This window comes from Strix uralensis, chromosome 28, assembly GCF_047716275.1.
Source record: "Strix uralensis isolate ZFMK-TIS-50842 chromosome 28, bStrUra1, whole genome shotgun sequence".
In the NCBI taxonomy this organism is placed as follows: domain Eukaryota; kingdom Metazoa; phylum Chordata; class Aves; order Strigiformes; family Strigidae; genus Strix; species Strix uralensis.
The window spans coordinates 1,788,676-1,806,181 of NC_133999.1; the positions used below are offsets into that span (position 1 = coordinate 1,788,676).

At 42.4% G+C, this 17,506-nt stretch overlaps 1 protein-coding gene across 4 annotated transcripts in view; it reads right to left on the reverse strand.

The window, feature by feature from the left end:
• UNC5D (unc-5 netrin receptor D) overlaps positions 1 to 17,506 on the reverse strand; it is a 156,834-nt gene that overhangs the window by 67,339 nt on the left and 71,989 nt on the right. For all 4 annotated transcript variants that reach the window (XM_074852200.1, XM_074852198.1, XM_074852199.1 and 1 more), the window contains exons 2-4: positions 13,948 to 14,166; positions 7,205 to 7,348; positions 3,107 to 3,210 (exon numbers count right to left, since the gene is read on the reverse strand). In XM_074852200.1, the coding sequence (XP_074708301.1) occupies positions 3,107 to 3,210; positions 7,205 to 7,348; positions 13,948 to 14,166 (467 nt within the window). The remainder of the gene's footprint in view (positions 1 to 3,106; positions 3,211 to 7,204; positions 7,349 to 13,947; positions 14,167 to 17,506) is intronic.

Consider the following 17,506-nt stretch of genomic DNA (forward strand, 5'->3'; position numbering starts at 1 on the left):
ATCTAGAGGAATTCTCTCTAGAGAACCTCTCTATGAGGTCTGGTCTTGATCTCTGTATGATCTCTGTGTCATCCCTGCTGTCCCACCCCAAAAATAAATTAAAACAAAGGATTCGTACTGAGAGGCACCACTGACAAAAACGCTGACTTGTGGTGTCAGCTCAGGAATTCTCAGATGTGGACCCCTAATGCTGCTACTCGGCTAAACACTTTTTCCTGCACAAAAGCACAGTAAGGGGTTGCCACTGATGGCACAGAATGGCATAAATATGCCTGGGAAATGCTGATGTATTCAGTAACAAGCACCTCTGCCTACCAAGAACTGCTGAGATCCACTCACGCAGTTTTAAACAAGGAAACATTAGCAGTGGCTAAAATCACTTGGGTGAAAATATTTGAGGAGTGACTAGAAATGTGGAAAGGAATGGCAGGAAAGGCTCTTCCTCCTCCTAATTCTGAGGAAACTGTGATGTCAGCCATCACTAAAATGTATCCCTGCTTTCCACTCTCACAGGCCCAGTGACAGGATTTTTCAGATTAAGCTGTGGTCTCGATCAAGAACATTTACTTTTAATGCTTCTATTCTTAGATTTAAGAAATCTTCAGCACCTCTAAACTGCAGAAAAACAATTCCAGAGATGAAGATTTATATTCTTGATAATGGGTCAGGCTCACATAAATAATTGACCTGAATTTAAATTTCATTCCTGTTGTAAAGTGTCTGCCTCTTATTGAGCTGCATTGCATGATTAGAGGTTTGACTGTATCAGTCATTCATAGCCCTTGTCAGAAATAAATCGCTAGATTAACTCGCGACTACGGCGAGCACAGGAAATGTGTGCTCTTTGGGAAAATAATGGTCCTGAACTCCTGCACTTGATGGAATAATCAAAATCTTCCCAAGGGATTCAGACAGATACTGGCATGGTAACATGAAAGGGGCTGGAGTCTCCTCTCCATTTTGTTTTCAGTTTGCATTTCCAGGTCCATGCAGAGGATGGATTAAACAAACAAACAAACAACAATGCCACAATTAGCATCTATTTTGCATCTACTGAAACAGAAGACGAGCTTCTTGGTCCATAGTTATTTCAAGCCTTATGTTTTCATCTAGGGCTTCATCCAAACTCTAATGAAATAAATTCTTGGATCAGAACCATAGTTTTGTTGCCAGCACTGGGTTTTGAAACCTTCTACACTTCTCAGTACCCACATAATTATTGAGCAAGACTTACTGGCTATCTCAGTCATTTCTCACCCACATGTTTAACAGGCAGGTGGTCTTTAACTTGAAAATACCACAAGAGTTTATAACATCAAGCTTACTGCCACAGACCAGAGCCACTACTTATTGGAATCTGGTACCCGGTTTCTGAAGACACTGAATTATTTCCAGTAGCCTGTTAACCTTGATGAGCATAGAATTAGCCTTGCATCCTGAGCCTTTATGTGAAATTTTATTGTCCAAAGCAAATATGACCTGTTAAGATTTACAGGCTTTATTAGCAGCAATAACAATTTTACAGTCAACATCAGTAAATCTGGGTTTATTGAGAACTCTACAATTTTTATCTGTAGAAAGCAATTAAAATGTCAGTTTTTCATTGGATATAATTTCTAACTTTCATAAAAGACAGATATCCTGTTTAATTGTTGAGTATAAAGCAGTGTAGTTCAAATAATTCTAAAATTCTCAGTAAAATTCAGTGTTGACTGAGAAGCACCATTTTCTCCCAAAAACCTGGTTTCGCAGTGCACGTTGTCTGAGAGAAAGGTCACTGAGGTTGCCAAGTGGTGGCTTTGGGGAATCCCTTCCCTTCTGCAGAGAGTATTGGCAATGAATTCTTCACAGACCAAGGGTGTTTAGGCAATTAATTACACATTTGGAAGTTTGTTTTGTCTACAAAATAGGTACATTTACCAGAATACACATGTCAATAATTTTGGCAATTCTCTGTAATGCAGTAGCCATTTTTTCAGTAACAATAAACATGAGTAAAAATAATGCAGAGCTGAGGAGAATGTAGTAGCAGAAATCTGAATGACAGAGTGATGCACATTAGATGCCTAGATACAAGTTCGTCTACTCACCATTCTTATTTCTAACTCATTTTCCTTCTGATCTTTAACACTTCTACCTGATTTTCAGTGCCTTTGCACCCCAGTTTGCTGCGTTTCTCCTCTCTCTGTTTTCAGTGGCATCTGCTCAACATGCCTCTCCTTAACTAAACGGACGCATGTTTCCTTGGAGTTTGTTTTTCCTTGCTTCTTTCGTTCCTTCAATTAGAGCATGCCACAGCAACAGTGGAGATAAGAGCAAAAATAACTCCTGAGCGATACTATTTGTCTCCCTCAGCAGAAGATGCCGCAGAGCGCGCCGTTGGAAACGCAGCCCAGCAGCACGGGGGCTGCCCCTCAGCTCCGGCCCCGCGGCCGAGCCCTCAGCTCACCCGGGCACACGGGGGGTTTGAGCCACCGACCATGGCTCAACCCACCACCCCCCGGCTGCTCCCTGAGCGGTAACAACAGGGTGATGCCATGCTAGCCTCCACCATCAGATTTTCTTTTTTTTTTTTTTTTTTTAATGCCTCCCTAGCAGATTTTGAAACACAACCCACATAGAACATCTTCCTCCAAGAATAGTCTGGCTATTATCATTTTAAGGCATGCCCATTATTTCCCGTTAAGATTCAACTCTCTGGACAAAAAGCATGTTTAAAGCTAAGCAAAAAAAACCCGCCAATTATTATTATTTGCAGCAGTTTTTCTCTCCAACAACAATTTATCATAATATTTTTAGGGTTTTTTTCCTTTATTTTTCAATGACCAAAGTAATTTCTGAGAAAATAAGTAACAATCTGTTCTCAGTTTGTAAGCGAAAAACTTGAAAATTGTATCAAAGCTAGGGTTTTTTCAGCAAACATTCCTGAATTCTGAGAAAAAGCCCTACTTTTTAAAAATTTATATAATAAAAACCCCACGTATTTAAAGCAGTCTGTGAGAGAGGAACACTGTAACCAACACTGAACCTGGAAAACCACCCGACAGCTAACAGCCCCCTCCCCTGCTCCCCACCACCCCCCAGCCGCCGCTGCACGAAGCCTCACCTCAGCTGCAGGGACTCCCTCAGGCGGCCGGCAGTGGAGGACGATCATCCCTTCGATAGGAACCTCCTTCCCTTGGGGGTCTTGCTCAAAGTTTTTCCGTAAATCTGCAGAGTTTGATGCAATAATTCATTATACCTCCCAAAGCCATTCCTCCCCAAACAACACTACGTGCTGCAGAAGCGAGCGGTGATACCACTTTGCCATATTAATTGTGTCTAAAGCAATGGACAACCGAGAGCGACTAATTCTTCCCTAGATGAGAGGCAAAGAGATCCCATCATCTTTAGTTGTGTTGCCATTTCTCCACCTTTTAAGAAACGATCTGTGTGTGGCTACAGAGACAATCAACTTCAGAGCTCTCAAACTCTGTGGTTCCAGTTGTGCATCCCATCTCTCAAGCCACTGCCTTTCCAAAACAGGAGAATTAAGAGCACCAGCGTGGTATCGCTCGGGTGCTGTTAGAACCGCCTGAATGAACCCAAGACTGGGTGAATAATTTTCCCCAGTACATGCTACTTCAGATGAGCACCAGAGTATTTTATTAAACGTTCCAAGATAGATGTTTTGTTTATATTGCCTACGTGTGGAAGCTGTAGGGAAAGGAAGGAATGGACTGAGAGCAATTCCACACATTCCAACCTGGCTGATGACAAGATTGCTTCATTTCAGATCCCGTGGCCCACCTAATAACTCAGGAGAAGGAGCAGGGCATATCATCTCAGAGTCACACCGAAGTGGCTGCAGCACTTCTACGTACAAGTGCCTGGGTAAACCAGAACAGACACAGAGGAACCGTGTCTCCAGTGACGCTGGCCTAACCCAGATATGCCCACCAATATGTAGTTTTGCTTGCTGTGAAAGGAAAACAAAACCGAAGGAATGTTACTTACTACGTGTGCTTTGAGAGTTAGGATGTTTCCACTAGACATACTCATTTTCTTCAAACAGTGTCTCAGATTCCACAGTGTGGATTTACTGATTTAATTTTCTCCATTGCTTACACTTCATGAAATACACCCCCTTAAACAGCAGAGGCTCTGAATCAGTTACACTTTAATGTATTTTATAAAATACATTAAGACTTATTTTAGCAAGCCGGTCACTAGAGAAAGATGCACGCAGTGCATGTATTCTCTTTTTTTTATGATTCCTTGTTAATGCTGCTTTTTTTTCCCCACAGATAACCAATATCTTTTCCCATACTCTATTTAAAGTCATTCATTAACAGTTAGGCTGCAGTTGTGCCTACAAATGCCTTTATTAGGATGAAAAACGGAGTAAGATCCATCTTCTCATTTTCTCTGTGTTCCACACTATCATAAAGAAATACTTACCTGCTTTTTCAGAGAAATATAAAGTTCTGTAATGCTTTGGACTTGACTCAGAATTCAGAATCTCTAGGCTTTAAGTGCAAAAACAAAAGGAAAAAGGAAAGTCAACACTACCACACCACGCATCACAATGACAGGTGCTGTGAAAAAACAATGGGTTCTGTGTGCTATCACAAATTGGACCTACACATTCTGGAGTCCTTGACAGGGCACTCCCTAAATCAATAATTCATGCCCCAAAGTAGCTGGGCTGCTCACCACAGGGAGGATGACACAGGTCCATGGAAGGGGGAGCCCTGGAAACTCATGGCAGGTGGTTTATTGACAGCTATTGCAGCAATTCATTTTTTCTGTCTAGAGCACTAACCAGTCCCATTGTCTCTGCGCTCAAGAATTGCTGTTCTTTTCAGAAAAAATCATGGCTTCAAGTAAAAGTAGCTCAGCAACTGGCCGGTACAGGCCGGGTTCTCAGGCCAAACGTTGGCGCCTGCTGGCTTGGGGCGGCATCTGCAGCTGCGGACGGCAGCTGGGGACGTGGTTCCCAGCACTGGTGCCACAGTGATGGGTTTAAAAGTCCCAACACACAGCTCCACCTGCTTCTGCTCATTCTGATTCTTACTCATATCACCGTATTATGGGGTTGGGAAATCACAGTGCAGAGAAAAGTCAATAAAAATTCAATTCAGCATAATAGTCCTTTGCAGCTTAGCAATGCGGGGGAATTATTAGTTCATTCAGTGTTATGACAGCTAATGCAGTAAAATAAAAAATTGAATTTACACATATTTACACATTCAAACTAAATCAGCCAACAAAAAAATCTGTCACTTATAAAATCAAGGAATTGTTACATTGTTCTATTACTCTCTCAAATGTTTAAGTTACCTTGTTAAAAGAGCATAATTTCAGAAAGATTTATCAATCATTGGTAGAACACTACCTGATAAAGTTACCAGAGTTTCTTGCTTGAACCTCCCCAACCTGTTCCTCCTGCCCCTCATCTCCTTCCAAGAAGCATTTCTCCCAACTCTTTGCAGGCTGTTGCCATCAGCTCCTGAGACTAGGTCTTAAAGACCTGAACTCGCCATTTAAAGGAAAAGGGTTCACAACAGACTGGGGGAAAGTAATTTCCTGAACTCTCTGCTAGCAGCACTGGTGCAAAAGGAAGGTTTCAGACTCTGATTCTGTTAGAAAAATGCAGCGGATCTAATTGCAAGGTAAAAATTGGATGAGGCTTTGAGTATCTCCACAGTCTCATAGCAACAAGTGTATTTGGGTTCTATCTTTTTTATGTCCCTCTTGCTATGGTGACATTTATTGCATTTTCCATTTACGCGTCTTTCAAATCATGATCTGTTGATTGTGAGGTGTAACACTACAGCACACTGCTTCAGGTGTGAAGAGCAGAGAGAAACTGGGTCTGAACACTTCCTACCTGGGGACAACGTTTGCCCTCTGCTCCCCATTGTATTAAAAATTCTGGAAGGCGTCTTCTACGCTAAAAGAGATTAAACCAAATAACCCCCCTTCCCCATAACTCTCTCTGCAGTGTTGTTATTTAAAACTTCACATTTGTCAGCCTACAAGACCAGAGTTATTCCCTTTGTTTAAAGCAGGAAGTAAGGATGTCCCCTAAGCAAACAGTGACAGCAACTGCCGTAACCGCGTGGCCGCCTTCAAAATTACCGCCGGTCACGACTCTGTCCCTGTTTGCTACGACTTAGAGAGACATTTTAACTGAATAATTCACAATTCTGCACAGTGGAATTCCTTTCTAACTCCATTATGGCAAGCAGCAGGCATATAGAATCATTTATAAGTAGCTTAACATCACAGCATAACTATGTAGGGTCCAATTCCCCAATCCTGGACGTCACACCCCACGGCTCCACAGGTCATGCACCTGGCACCAAAGCCAAAGCCTAAGGCCTTGCAGCAGGCACATGAACAAGCAGATGTTAGCACTGGGGGCACACCAGCCCCAAGCTCCATTCCCACCTGCCCCTAGTAACCGTCGGTCCCAAGAGAGACAGCAGCGAGATGGAATCAGCCAGCAGCTGACGAAGAGCATTGCAATTACCTGTCTTCCCCCACAAGAAGGGCTGATCCTCTGCCTAATGTCCTCCAACGTGGGAAGCACACGCTGATGTTTGTATGTTTGATGTTATGATGTTTGAATCTCATCTCTTCAGAGAAAGGAGGGAAGATATTTCTTCCTTTACTGATTTGAATTATTCCATTTTTCCTACTTTTATCTCCTTTTCCCCACAGCTTATCATACCTGATGACCAATGATATGCTTCAATATTGAAAACCAGAGTTAAAATACTATGTTACAAAAGCTTCTAAAGTGTTCTTGCACTTCTTTTTATACAAAGTGGAGAAGACAGGTATTGTTGAACAGTTGGGGTTTTTTTCAGATCCCTGTGATCAACATGGAGCAAAGGGGCACTTCTCGGGAGGATTTTCAATTTGCATTAACCTTTTTTATTACATTGCACTGTCGTGACACTGTGCATATGCAATCCAGAATCTCTGAAACAGACTTGCTGAGTGTAAATGCAAATCAATCAATCCACATTAAGATAAAAGAGAGCTCTGAAAAAAACCCATGCCATGCTTTTTGTGATATTCCTACAGCATCTCATAGGGAGGGCTCGCAAAGACATCAGTGCCTCACCAGTATCCCTTTGTATTTAACCCGAAAAGAACAGTACATTTCCATGCCTTACAAAACCTAGAGTAGCAGAACATTCACTCTACTCACAAGCTATGCGGACAGATGCCTTCCTACTCTTGGAGGTCCCTAGATGGCTCCATGCAACACACTGACACCAGTAATCTTCTGGCCCATGAAAATCTTCCACCTGCTGTCTCGTCACGTTGATGAACACCTCTCGAACCTTCAATCCTGAAGGGGAAGGATACAGAAAATTAGCTGACACAGGCTATCTTACCTGGGCATAAAGGTAAGGTTAGCCAAAACTTTTTTTTTAATTAAATAATTGCACTTTCAATCAAGGCAAAGCTTTAATTAGCTTGAAAATAATGTATTGCCACTAATTAAATTCTGAAAGCTGAGTAGGTCATAATACATTGCGTTACAAGAATTAGCCACCCACTGTGGTCTTTGCAAGAATATAACCCTCCCTCAGAAACCTTGTCTCGCGTGCCTTTTCACCCAGAATGTTTATCTGGAATCTGATAATATATATCAAAATTGTCTTCCAATCTAACACCTCAGTGCCCTTGAAAACCTTTCTGAAGTCCCCTGGTAGGCCCCAATCAAGTCAAACAGCCAGAACTCGGCACGTATGACAGGAACTAATCCAGTGCCCCACTGAATTCCAGCCTGTTCCAGCCATTGCTGCTGCAGTTCCATCCGGCAGCCGTTTCCTCACACAGGAGAGAAAAGCTGAGTCTTACACTGCAGCACAGAGAACACTAAGCTCACGTCACTACAGCCTGGAAGGAGGCAAAAAAGAAGAGGGGAATAGATTTCACAGCTCACAAATGGAGATGGTCCTCTTCGCCACCCTCTCCTCCTGGGACGCAAGTGAACCAGCTACAAAATTGAAGCCTTGCCTTTCTCAACCTTCACAAACAGAAGTCTTTTATGGTTTCCCAAAGTATAACCTTGCTAAATTCACCTGCAGTGTCATGTTGTGGTCCACTGTGAACTTGCTTGTGGTCTACCAAAATGAACGCATAGCTCTTTCCTGAAGTAGGAATGAGTTACACCTGATGAGCTGCGAAAAGGATCTAAGGGAATAACGAATGGGAAAAGCCCTGTGCTTTTTCTTAGCCTGCTACCATTTTCATAACTGTCTGGACACAGATGAAATTCAGCACTTTTGCCCTTCAGAACAGAAGCATTTGCTTCAGACAAAGCTTGAAGGTAAATACAAGACATCAAGAAGCCTTGCAAACCTGGCACCCTACTGTATACACTTGGGATGGTTGCCATATCTGCAACTACCTTTGCATGACAACCTTGGGGAGAGGAAATATAACCCAAATCTGGGTTAAAAGGCATTAGGAATCATTTGAAAGAGCTATTCAGAAAAACATTAATTTGAAAACAAAAAACATTCATGCCTACTACTTTCTTCTTTCTCCTCCTGTGCAGTCCCAAGATACTTATTTCCCCTTCACTGGAAATGAATGAAAACTCAATCTTAAAATATTTCATGCCTGTGAAGTTTATAAAGCAGCAAGAAATTTCTAATCCTGAACTCCATAAAAATTGGCTTCCACTTATTCTCAGGCATCATTAACAGCTGGGTATTTCACTTCTGAAAGGCACTAGGAAGTCAACATGTTCCTCTGGTAAACAGCAGAGATGGGGCCCACTGGGGATGCTCACTGAGGAGGGGCGGGGAAGGTCAGACAAGCCTTTAATACTATAAAGCAATACAAAATTTTTGTTTCTTTTCCAGCAACAAGCAAAGGGGCATTTTACTTCTTTTCATTTAGCCTGTTTGGCTTGCCATATTTCACAGTGATACCTAAAGACATGGACAAACCTGCGATAGCTTCCTAAGCTGTCTCAATAACCATTTTAGTCACTCAAATATTTATTCACTCTGTAATAAACAAACAGAGGTTTCCTGGTTGTTTTTATTTGCATTTTGTTTTTTTAAATATGTTGATGCAGTTTGCAACAAAACTGTTTACAAAACATCCCTGTATTTTCTGCCATGGTGAAAACAAGCCATTACGACAGAAACACAGCACATGGAACTCAGCAGTTCTGTCAGAAGCTCCTCTCCTCGCTGACATACTGGCTGTAGAATGCAGGATGAAAACGCACCACCTCAATTTAAGCATTCAAGCTGCTCCGCCAGTGATGGATCCTTGGGCTCTCGGTCATAGATCCATTTTGTAGAGTGATCTTTATAGGTAAGAGCAGCTACAGTAAGTTCCACTAGAGAGCACCTGAGTCCTGGTGAGCTGACACTTGCCTGGCTGAAGAGCTGGCATCCCACCACGGGATGTGACACTGACAGACGCACGTTTAACCCTGTTCCTCTCCTGTGGCAAACCAAGCTGTGTGCAGTCCCTGAGCGATCACCAAGCTACAAAGCATCGAGGCTCCAGAGCCTCCAAATCCACGCTAATTTGCAGCCACGTCCAACAAGGTTGCAACCCATCTACTTGAAGACTCCTTCCAGAGGGTGTAAAATGATGAAGCCCCTGACGAAGGCTGACCTCTCCCAGTCGCCCGTCTCCAGTCAGGGATCGCCCAGCTGACGTGCGCTTCGGTGCAGCCGGGCACTCCGTACCGCCCGGGCGCCTGCGCTGCCTGTAAGCACGGCGTGGCCCTGGGCGCTGCTGCGAGGGTGCGGCCTCTTGCTGCACCCGCGTATCTCCAGGTCTCCTCCCACCCCTTCATCTTCCAGCTAAGCTGAATCTTCCTGGGGAAGAGAACTCCCTGTCACCAGCCATTAACTGGAGCCCAGCCGACAGTGCTGCCGTGCACCCAGCCAGTCCCGGTACCCGCCGAACTCGCTCCGTTTCTGAGCTACTCAAGGAATTTTTGGAGGCGGCAAATAGAAACGAAGGTGTGAGAAGTGCACACTGTACAGCTTAGTGGTGCATCCATGCTAACCACAACAGAATCTTTCCTGATACCAAACGAAGAAAACACAGGATGATGATTTTTTTGAGAAGCAAAAGCCATTTCTAGGCTCACCGGTACTGTAAAATTCTGAGCAGTCCTCAGCGAATACAAGCATTTACAGCTTCAGATTTATTCTCCAGCCCAGCTCTTCCTTTCATTGACACATTATTTAATTAATCTATATATCAGCCTGTATTTTCTGAAGCAACATTTAATGTGGTTTGAATGAGGCAAACAAAGAACACATGATTTTGAGAAGCTGGTGGTTCAGCATTTTGAGAATGGGACAGGTAGGAATTCAGGTCCGTTTAAAGGTCTCCCAATTTGCCAATAGACAAAATAAATGCATCCAAAATAGCAGAGTCACAGAATTGTTGAGGTTGGAAGGGACCTCTGGAGAACATCCAGTCTTTGGGGAAAGTTGTGTTTTCTTTATGGAGAAAGCACACCTATTTTCATTTGTTTTAGAAACAACTACAGAAAGCAAATCTATTGGGAACAGAGACATATATTCTTCATTTATCATCACTATATTTCACCAAGAAATATACTCACCTACCCTCTGCACCTCAAGAAATGCCAGAAAAATTGTTCATAGGAAACGACACAGAATGAAAAATCCATGCAAATAAAAACAGGCAACATAATAAACAAGAGCAACATTTTACCTGTGACTTGTATAACTCTAATAAGCACTGCAAGTCCAACCCTTTAAATTATTGTGCAAATTATAACCATCATCTTTTGTTATACAGTACAGCCTTACAGAATATAAAATTATGACTATGGTACTGATATGCTAATAAGCTTTCTGCACTGTTGGATGGTTTAGCTGCAGATAGACTAATGCTGGCAGCAGATGAATAATTGCTCTCCATGTACTAAACATAACAGAGCTGCACAGAACTTCAGCATTTGTCAGCTTTATTTGTTTAAATGAGAAAAACACTGACAGCAGTTATTGCTGTAATCCTTTTATTTATCAGACAAGAAAACTCTAGTTACTCTTAGCAGGTTTCATCCTTGGGTGAAGCCAAAAGTTGAGATATTTGTAAACTAAATTCTGAGGTGCATGCTGCAATGTTCAGGCAAGAAAAATAAAGCAGAAGGAAATTAATCAAACCATAATTATTATATTTTTATCACAGCAGCATCTACTAGCTCACGCTCTCACTTTATGAGGCAGAGCACACAGAGAGAGCAAAGTTCCTGTTCTGCCGCGTTTATGGAATAACCAGCAGCGACAGGCTGGGGATGACTGTCTTTTATGCAGCTCAGGAAATAAGGCAGGGGAGGAGGAAATAACTTGGTCTCTAACCGACCAACCGACTGTGGCAGCGCACAGGTGGGCGCCCGTAGCCACGGCAGGCGCGGCCCGTGCCCGCTGGCCCGCGGGATTTCCTGCACAAAGAGCAGCAGAGACGGCGCCGACCCCGCAGGCAGCCAGCGCCAGGCGCAGCCCCCAACTACAGAGCTTACGCAACGACAAAAATCCTTCCTCTCCTGCTGCTGCTCCTCTTAATTAACAGTGACCCCGTGATACTCGAGGACTTTTCTCTCCGACAGAAACAAAATCATGCAAAATTGGATTCCATGTTCATCACAATGACAAAATATGCCCATTGCCTACCCCAGCTCTCCTCCCTGCCCACCACACGGCGCTGGAGGTACCCTCCATCCGAGGCGTGCGCCTTCAAGTGCCAGTGCCAAGCACTTCTTGCACATGCCTGGCTAAGAGCTTGCTGGCAGGAATTTACAGAGATGCTAAGATACGTTTCTTGTATTCAGCATTAAATTGCCTCTTGTTTGGGTTTCCTGCTGCTATTTTTCACCACTTTTCTATACATCTTCTCAGAATTTTCATCACACAGCAAACAGTGGAAAAGGACAGACCCATTTTAATGTAGTGTAACCTCCCTTCAGTGAACTCACCAGAATCACACCCTTTAACCAGAGGCACCATTCTTGGCCTAAATTCCAGTGCAGTTTTTCACAGATGGAGCCCACGCAGTACGCTGAACACTGTGCCTGCTTGGTAACAGACATGTTTATGCCCCAGATTTGACTCCAGAAATGAGGGCACTGCCAGTATGCACATTAATTCTAAAAAAACCCAATAGTCTGCTGTTTACCGAAGGCTAAGGAAGAGTTCCAAAATCATTTATGGATATGGCTACACCATGGTGAGAGACTATCCATGCCTGTCCTTCAACATTCCACTGTATATAGCCTTTTACTTACATTCTGGTGTCCTAAGGACCACTGTGGTAGTTTTTGGAACACACAGACACACCACACTGTTTAGACCACACTTCTGTTTAGAGAACAATGCTTCCAGGGTTAGCTCTGGCCCCGGGCTGGATTCAAACCTGCAACATTTATATTCCTGATCACATTTGCTCAGCCTATGCCTCCATGTCTCAAACCTCAATGTTACTGGTGTTATTTAAAAAAAATACCTAATGTTACTTTATCCTTTTTTATTCTGTTATTAATCCAAGTCTTCGAAAACATAACTGCAGTATTCACAAGACAGATTTTCATTAACCATATGGAAGAAAAACATTTAGGGACGACATTTCTTCTATATTGATTCAGCAGTGCCTTTAGAAGTAAAGGTTATGCCTATTAAATTATTTTCAAAAAGGTAACTGTAAAAATTAAAATTCATCCAGATTAGCATTTACAAAAAGCCTTCAGTATGAAATTTCTTCAGAATGTGTCACTTAAAAAGAATGCCAAACACCACTTTAGGAGATGTGACTTCTTTTTAAATGGCATCTTTTCCTCTAAAAAGGAATTTCTTGTATTGATAGAGAGGATGTTATGCATACACTGCTATTTCCAAGACACGGAGTTGCCTAGCAATCTTGGAATTTAAAAGGAGGAGAAAAGCAATAACAAAACAGAATTGTGAAATTACAAGACGGTGCAGCATTAAATTGGTTTGCAATACTTATCAAGATGCTTCTAAATGAGAAAAGATATAGGGTGTGCTGGGAGCATGATAAAATCTGTTGATCATTTTCAACTTTCTCCCTTCTCATTCTCTTCTTTTAGATACATGCTTTTACACAATGGATTTCTCCTACTTAGCTTTATTACCTACCAAACACCTATCGCTGCTTGGGGGTGAAGGCAAATTTCAACCACCACATTGGCAGTTTTTCAGGGTTCATCCTGTCAGGAATTTTGTAAAAGCGTGTGTTTCCCTGTTTCTAGTTCCCACTACAATTTATGCCACTGAAACACAGAGAACTAGTGTTCCCTCCAGAACTTATTTTCTTTCAGAAAGCTCACTGTGGTGAGTGTTTGATCAGGCCCCATGTCTCCACTTGGAAAAGCTGGTGGTGCATATCCAGTCTGTTACTGTCTCTGTGTAACGCCTCCTACACCTACAGCCATCTTCATTCCCTTTGTTTTCCCCACTCATACTACACCTCTTCTGGCAGGATCTGTATTTCCCTTCACTGCCTGTCAGCTCTGTCCTTTCCTTACCCTCTTCCACCCACTGCTTTCCCTTTTGCATTTGGGGAAACTGCTCCTCCAGCCCAGCAAAGCTGGGCCTACACGGTACAGCACAAGCAGAGAGGAGCTGGCCTTGCCGACACACCGAGCTGAGCGCGTGGTTGCAGCAGCCCAGCGACGAGCTGATGCTGACGCCCCGCGCCCTCCTTCCAGGGCTGCGCTCAGGGCAGAGCCGACGCCGCCGTGTCCCTTTGGAATCGGAGCCAGTTCCCACTCCCATAGCTCAGTGCGAGCCTGCAACTGCTGCCTGGCTCTCCTGTTTGTGTACCTGAACGTCACCTCCCGTTCTTTGCCCCGTTTCATGTTGGTGACAGACACTGTGCTCAGATCTATCTCCCGAAGGACACATTAGCCCTTACCTGTAGTCTCATCCATGCTTTCCTCAGACACGTGCTCATTTTGATGGACCCATTCACCATTGCACTTGAAGAAAATCTGCATAGCTGGCATAGCTTTACAGCGTAAGACAATGGGGTTGCTTTTTATAATGTAGGCATCATCTGGTTCCTCCATAAAATGAGGCAGTGTTCCAGGAGCAGATGGGATAGACTCTGGAAGGGCTTCACTGTTATCATTTCCTGAAACGGAAGGAAAGGAAAATACACATTTTTCATGTTGTTGCACCCTTTGTATTATCTCATTTAATTGATTAAATACCGTTTTGGATGTAAGAACTGTCAAGAAAACTGACAGAAAAGAAGCGTCAGAATCATCAGAAAACTGCACCATCACTGCTGCCGATTTTACAGATGGGGAACTGAGGCACAGAAAGATTAAATGAGTCACCTAAGGTCATACAGAAACTCTACGGAAAAAGTAGAAACTAAACCTTATTCTCTTGAGTGACAGCCCAGTGCCTTAACTACCAAATCTTCCTTTCTTTCACAGAATTTTATTTCCTTTAGACAGTTGCTGTAGATTTAACAGGGATCAGAGTGCTAACCACAGAGAAATACACTGGTATGAACAGCATTACGGCAGCACTCCAACACTGGAATAGGCAAACTATGATTTCATACCCACTTAGGGGAAATTTTCAATATGCTTTTACGCTGTTCCCATTTACTGCAGCCCCTTTAAGGTGATATAAAAGTGGAAAAGTGGTTTCTGTAGGGCCAGAAACTGCAAGATAGTGAGCTTTCTCAGCTTCTATCACAGACAGTAGGATCCAAGGCCATTCGTTCAGCAATGCATGAACCTAGGTGTCTTATTTTCTGAATTCCTGTGCTTAGACATGAACACAGAAGCACTGGAATACAAGCTTTCCTTTTACTACAACTCTTTTAATTGAGTCAAATCCTAGTGGCTGCTGCCAAAACCAGGAAATTCCCACTGACTTTCAGCAATGCTGGGATTTATTTCAGGACTTTGTTAGTTTTGTGAGAAAATTCAGAGAACAGCAACAAAAGTAAGTCGGAAGGGATCAATTTATGAAGATTAGAAAGTACTGAATACACACAGTTGGCCAGATGATAACAGAGGAGGACACGGTCTATATGCAGATGAAGGGGACACGGTATCAGAGAAGAGGAATAGCTGAGGGCAATACAAACGTAGTTTAACTAAAAACACTGAAACTAAGTTAGATGAAAGGGAAGTTATGATGATGTAAGTCTAAAAACCTTCACAGATCTAGATTACAGAATGATGAGAACATTCTTTGTCTTTATTTCTATTAAAGAGAGGTCTCTCTCACCTAGCACTCACTACATCTGTGTCTGCAAATACGCACTGTGTATGTGCTGAGAGATCACTGGGATCCTCAAATGAGTTCAATGGTTTAAACCACATTCACAGTGTACTTTAGAAAATATTATCATCATTTTTAGCGTTCTACTCTGGAACATTTATGCCAATTTCCATCTTGTCAATCTTCAGTAATACTGCATCCCTGCAGGAGTTATTAAATCCATGCTTTATAGGAAATAACAAAAATGTCAGTAGAAGATTCTGGAGAGGCTTGGAAATCCCATGCTCCCACAATGCTTTGAGGGCTTCATGAGGCAGCAACACGCCTGTGTGGAGGAAGAATAGTGGACAATTTTCTAAGGATCATTCAGTTAGAGAACTTAGAATGACCCATGGTTATTCCACTGAATTTGCTATTCAGGGAAGACACAAAGGATGAAATCCCAGCCCCACTGAAATTAAGGGCACAACTCTCCTGCCAAGTGGCATCCAGATATAATGATATGGCTTTACATTCCTGTTAAGTGTTACTGATGAGCACCTGATGGACGATGTTTTATAATCCAGATGAAATCAGCATCTGGCAAGCATTTACTTCACTGAGTACAACTTCACACAACCGTTCGCAGAAGTAAGGAAAGCAACTCATTACTGTACCCTGTGTGAGGTCAGGCTGGAAGGCAACTGTAGAAAATTCACAAAGGATTTGCATTCCTTGGTTTTTGTTTATGGAGATACCGCTTTTCTCCATATGGCTGCTGCAGTGACACCCATTTAATGGGTTGCGATATCTGGAAGTTTTGCATCATAAATATTTAGTGTGATTTATGAAACACAAGACATATTTTACTTGTCCCTTTATCATGCTTAAAGAGAAGAGTCACACAGCAGTATTTCAGATACATTAAAATAAGTACCCTTCTGCATTTAAATGTCAGACTCTAACCCTAATTAAGATGACATTTCCTGCCACACACACTAAAAAAAAGTTTGATGATTAGACAAGTTAGTGTTCTACAGCTCCCTGAGACTGGAACAGGTACGATCACACTCTGAGCAACTGCTACTGTTTACTTAACCACAGCTACAACAGGAAATTTAGCAGTGAATTGATAAATCAACTCTCCCAAGTTGATGAGCCATTTCCTCAAGACCACCACAGCAACCGCTGCTCAGTTTCAAACTGCACTAACTCACTGCGCATCTTGATGTTATATTGAATCTGAGGTCATGCAAAGACTTGTACAAGCTTCAGGGGAGGGTAAAATTCTGTGAACAAAGAGACTAAAAAAGGAGTATTTGGCCCAAAACATATATATATTTCATGTTCATGTCCTAAGCAATTTGCCTACTACAATCGATAGCAAAGCAAGATTAGTCAAATTATGATGAGGCATTTCAAGTCTCTCTAAAAATGGCCTAGAAGTACTTTGCTGACACGGGAAGATGTATCGAGCCAGGCAAACCCGTATCACACAACCCGCCTCCCTCCTCAAACAGCAGGACTGAACGCAATTCCCTGCTCCCGAAGCACGCTTCTTGGAGGTACGCCCCAGCAGCACCCCAGCGTTCCAGAATATAAAATAAGGACCCCATATTTACATCTCTATGACTATATACACACACACACTTAAATAAATCACAGGAGCCATCACAGACCTTAATCACACCAGTGCTAATAGATAAACTATGGGAAGAGAATGCCTAGACTGATGTGCTGAATGGTACTGCCCATTCTTAATCAGGTACAACAAATCCCAGGGTCAAGTCCTAATAAATATTATTTAAGCGGCTATTACTGATGTTATATAATCTACGTACATTTCAGGATAAATAATATTTTAGCTGAGATAACTGCAGTAGCTGCTGACCAAAGCAAAGCCTCTCAAAGTACACTTAATACTTGGAATTTTAACTTAATGCATCTTTCTTTTGTGCATCATCTTTTTTGTACCCTAACTCGCATTCAAATGAATCTGAAAGCCTAGCAGAACTTTGTAAGGGTTTTGATTTTTTTTTTTTTTTAATAACTGTCAGTTTTCAAGATTCAGGCCATTCATAGTTATAGAAAAATGGCTGTTTTAATGCAACAGTGAATGACAGAATACCAAACTATCAAACACAATTCTTGTATTTTTCATTCCTGGAAAATTACCTCTCAGGAAGTGCTTTGTATTTTATGTTCTGCACACTAGTCCAATAGGGACTTTAAATCTTTTTATGACAATA